Genomic DNA, 2538 nt, shown 5'->3' with positions numbered 1-2538 from the left:
TAATGTTTTATGAAATTTAATTGATAAAAATGATTGAATCGATAGCTTTTAATTGTGATGATAATTTTCAAAATATTATTTTGCGTTAGGAGAATTCGATGCTCAGGCAAGTGCAGTGTTCTTTCAAGTGGGTTTTACTGGGATATTCGCTATCTCTCTTGGTCTCCTGGGAGGCTTGGTTTGTGTCTATTGCTTCTGTTTTCAGAAAATGTAAGTTTTGTTAATCTATAGTAATAAAAATCCTTTAAAGCTATTTGAAATTGCTTTTCAAAAATTTTTATATTTTGAAATTAATGTTAAGTATGAATCAGTTTATTATCATCCTTTGCTCTTAGTTTAATATTATTTTGTATTGTTTTTTTTTTCATAACATATGCAAATTTAACATAATGTTAATCTAAAGTATTAATGCAACATATTTCATATTCATGTTAAATTTTACAAATATATTTTTACAATGGACAATAAGGATATTCAACAATATTTAATAAAATCGTCTCTAATCGAATCTCGCCTCATAATACTTAAAAGAAGAGCAGCAGAAGCAGATTTTTTGAGGGAAGAAAGGGATATGCTTATTAGTCGGCTCAAGCTATACAACCCTGATTATGTCTGGCCAGATTCAGGAATCAATAAATGCTTAAAGTTACCAATAGATAAAGAATTTGAACAAGTGCAGAAAAGAAATGAAAACCTTATATCAGAAAACGGAGAATTAATCGAGGCAAGGAAACAATTGAGGTCACAAAATGACGATTTAAAAGCTCATATCCAATCCCTTGAAAAAGAGTTAGGAAACATGAAAAAAGATTATTCCAATTTTGAAGTTTTATCGAAGGAAAATGAACAGCTTAAAACATTATTGCAAGAGATGGCTTCTTTGAAGGATGAAAAAGAGCAGCTACTAATTGAAAAGGAACAATTGAAAGAAGATTTAAATAAATTATTAGATGCTGGTACGAATGAGTCTGACCAGAATAGTAGAATGTTATTGAAACAATTGTACATTCGGATAAATAACTGCTCTGAACAGTATAATAATCTCTTAAAGGAACTCTGGTCCAAAGAGGTACAAATCGATGTATTGACTGGAAAAATTACTCAGCTCAATGCTCAATTGAACGAACCTTATATTTCTGCTAAGATTAAACTTAGCAGGGGAAAGAACTTGAGCGATGAAGAGGCTTATATGTGGGCAGTTTCCAACCTGGAAATGACCAACAAGAAAATGAATTGTGAGTTACAAAAAGTAACTGACCAACTCAATCTAGTGACAGAAAAATATATGAAGATTAAAGATGAGTTAGGACCGATGAAACGTAGCCAAAAACCTAATGGACCGGTTCCGCCATACGAACTAGAAAATGCTTTACGTAAGCTACAAGAAGATGAATATATCTGGGAATTGGTAAGCTACGTAAGCCTTAATAATGTAATGTTAAAGTAATATTTATCTTTAACAGTAAGTAGGTGAATAAGTCAGCCATATCGTAAGGTGAGACCAATGTAGCATCAATTTTACTATCCAATTAATCAAAATTTATTAACCCCGCCATCAATGAAGTGTAATTTGCTGTCCGTAGTTTCAATATGAGAAGTTCTACTTATTTGTGTTTATCATTACTGAACTCACTCTCCATCGCCTTCACTTCATTTATTCTCGGTTGAACCCGTGAAACCTTCAAAGTACATGTTAAATACTTGAAAACACTCAATTGGTTTATCAAATTAAAGATTCGTTGAATCTTAAATGAATTTCTAAAATGAAGAAGGTCCGGGAGTGGTAAAAAAAATCTTAAATAGCAATTAAACTATTTAATGTGAGCCAACGTTTCGCCCCATGTTGCAGGGCTCCACCAGTTCTAAAAAAAGATGCGAACAGCTAAAATTAAGATTTGCAGTGAAAAGTATAAATAAGCAAGATTTACAAAAATGTATTAGACAATTAATGAAAACGGAATAATAACAAATAAAAATAGATAAAAAAGAGGTGTAAAAAAAACAGTAAACACTAAAAGAAGGAAATATAATGGAAATGAAAATAAAAATCAAGAAAAAAATGACCAAAAGTTTGAGATTTTCATCTTTTAGTGTTTACTCTATTTTTAGATTTCTATCCATCTATCTTAGATTTGTATCCATATTTTATTTGTTATTGTTTACCTTTTCATTAATTATAATACCTTTTTGTAATTCTTGTTTATTTATACTTTTCACTGCAAATTTTAATTTTAATTGTTTGTATCTTTTTTAACCATGATGAAGACCACCAACGCGGGGTGAAAACGTTGGCTCACATTAAATAATTTAATTATTTTTTTTTTTACCGCATCCGAACCATCTTCCGTTTATATATTACACATGGTCAATGAACACTCTTACAATTGAAGGGGTTAGTGGATAAAGAGGTTAATCAATGAAGGGGTTAGTGGATAAAGGGGTCAGTGGATGAAGGGGTTAGTGGATGAAGGGGTCAGTCGATGAAGGGGTTAGTGGATGAAGAGGTGAGTGGATGAAGGGGTTAGTGGATGAAGGGGT

At 31.4% G+C, this 2538-nt stretch overlaps 1 protein-coding gene across 1 annotated transcript; it reads left to right on the top strand.

Moving 5' to 3' along the window:
• Positions 1 to 381: 381 nt before the first annotated feature.
• LOC106692291 (cytotardin) lies at positions 382 to 1408 on the top strand (the record flags this gene model as incomplete). The annotated part of the gene is given in 1 exon segment (XM_067048158.1): positions 382 to 1408. A coding segment is annotated over 1 exon segment (951 nt), but the record flags the coding sequence as incomplete, so codon positions are not given.
• Between the last annotated feature and the right edge of the window lie 1130 nt (positions 1409 to 2538).

Source organism: Halyomorpha halys, unplaced genomic scaffold, assembly GCF_000696795.3.
Source record: "Halyomorpha halys isolate HHAL.00 unplaced genomic scaffold, Hhal_1.1 Scaffold11396.1, whole genome shotgun sequence".
NCBI lineage: Eukaryota > Metazoa > Arthropoda > Insecta > Hemiptera > Pentatomidae > Halyomorpha > Halyomorpha halys.
Note: the sequence above shows the minus strand (reverse complement) of the source record. Positions and strands in the feature narration are given on the sequence as shown.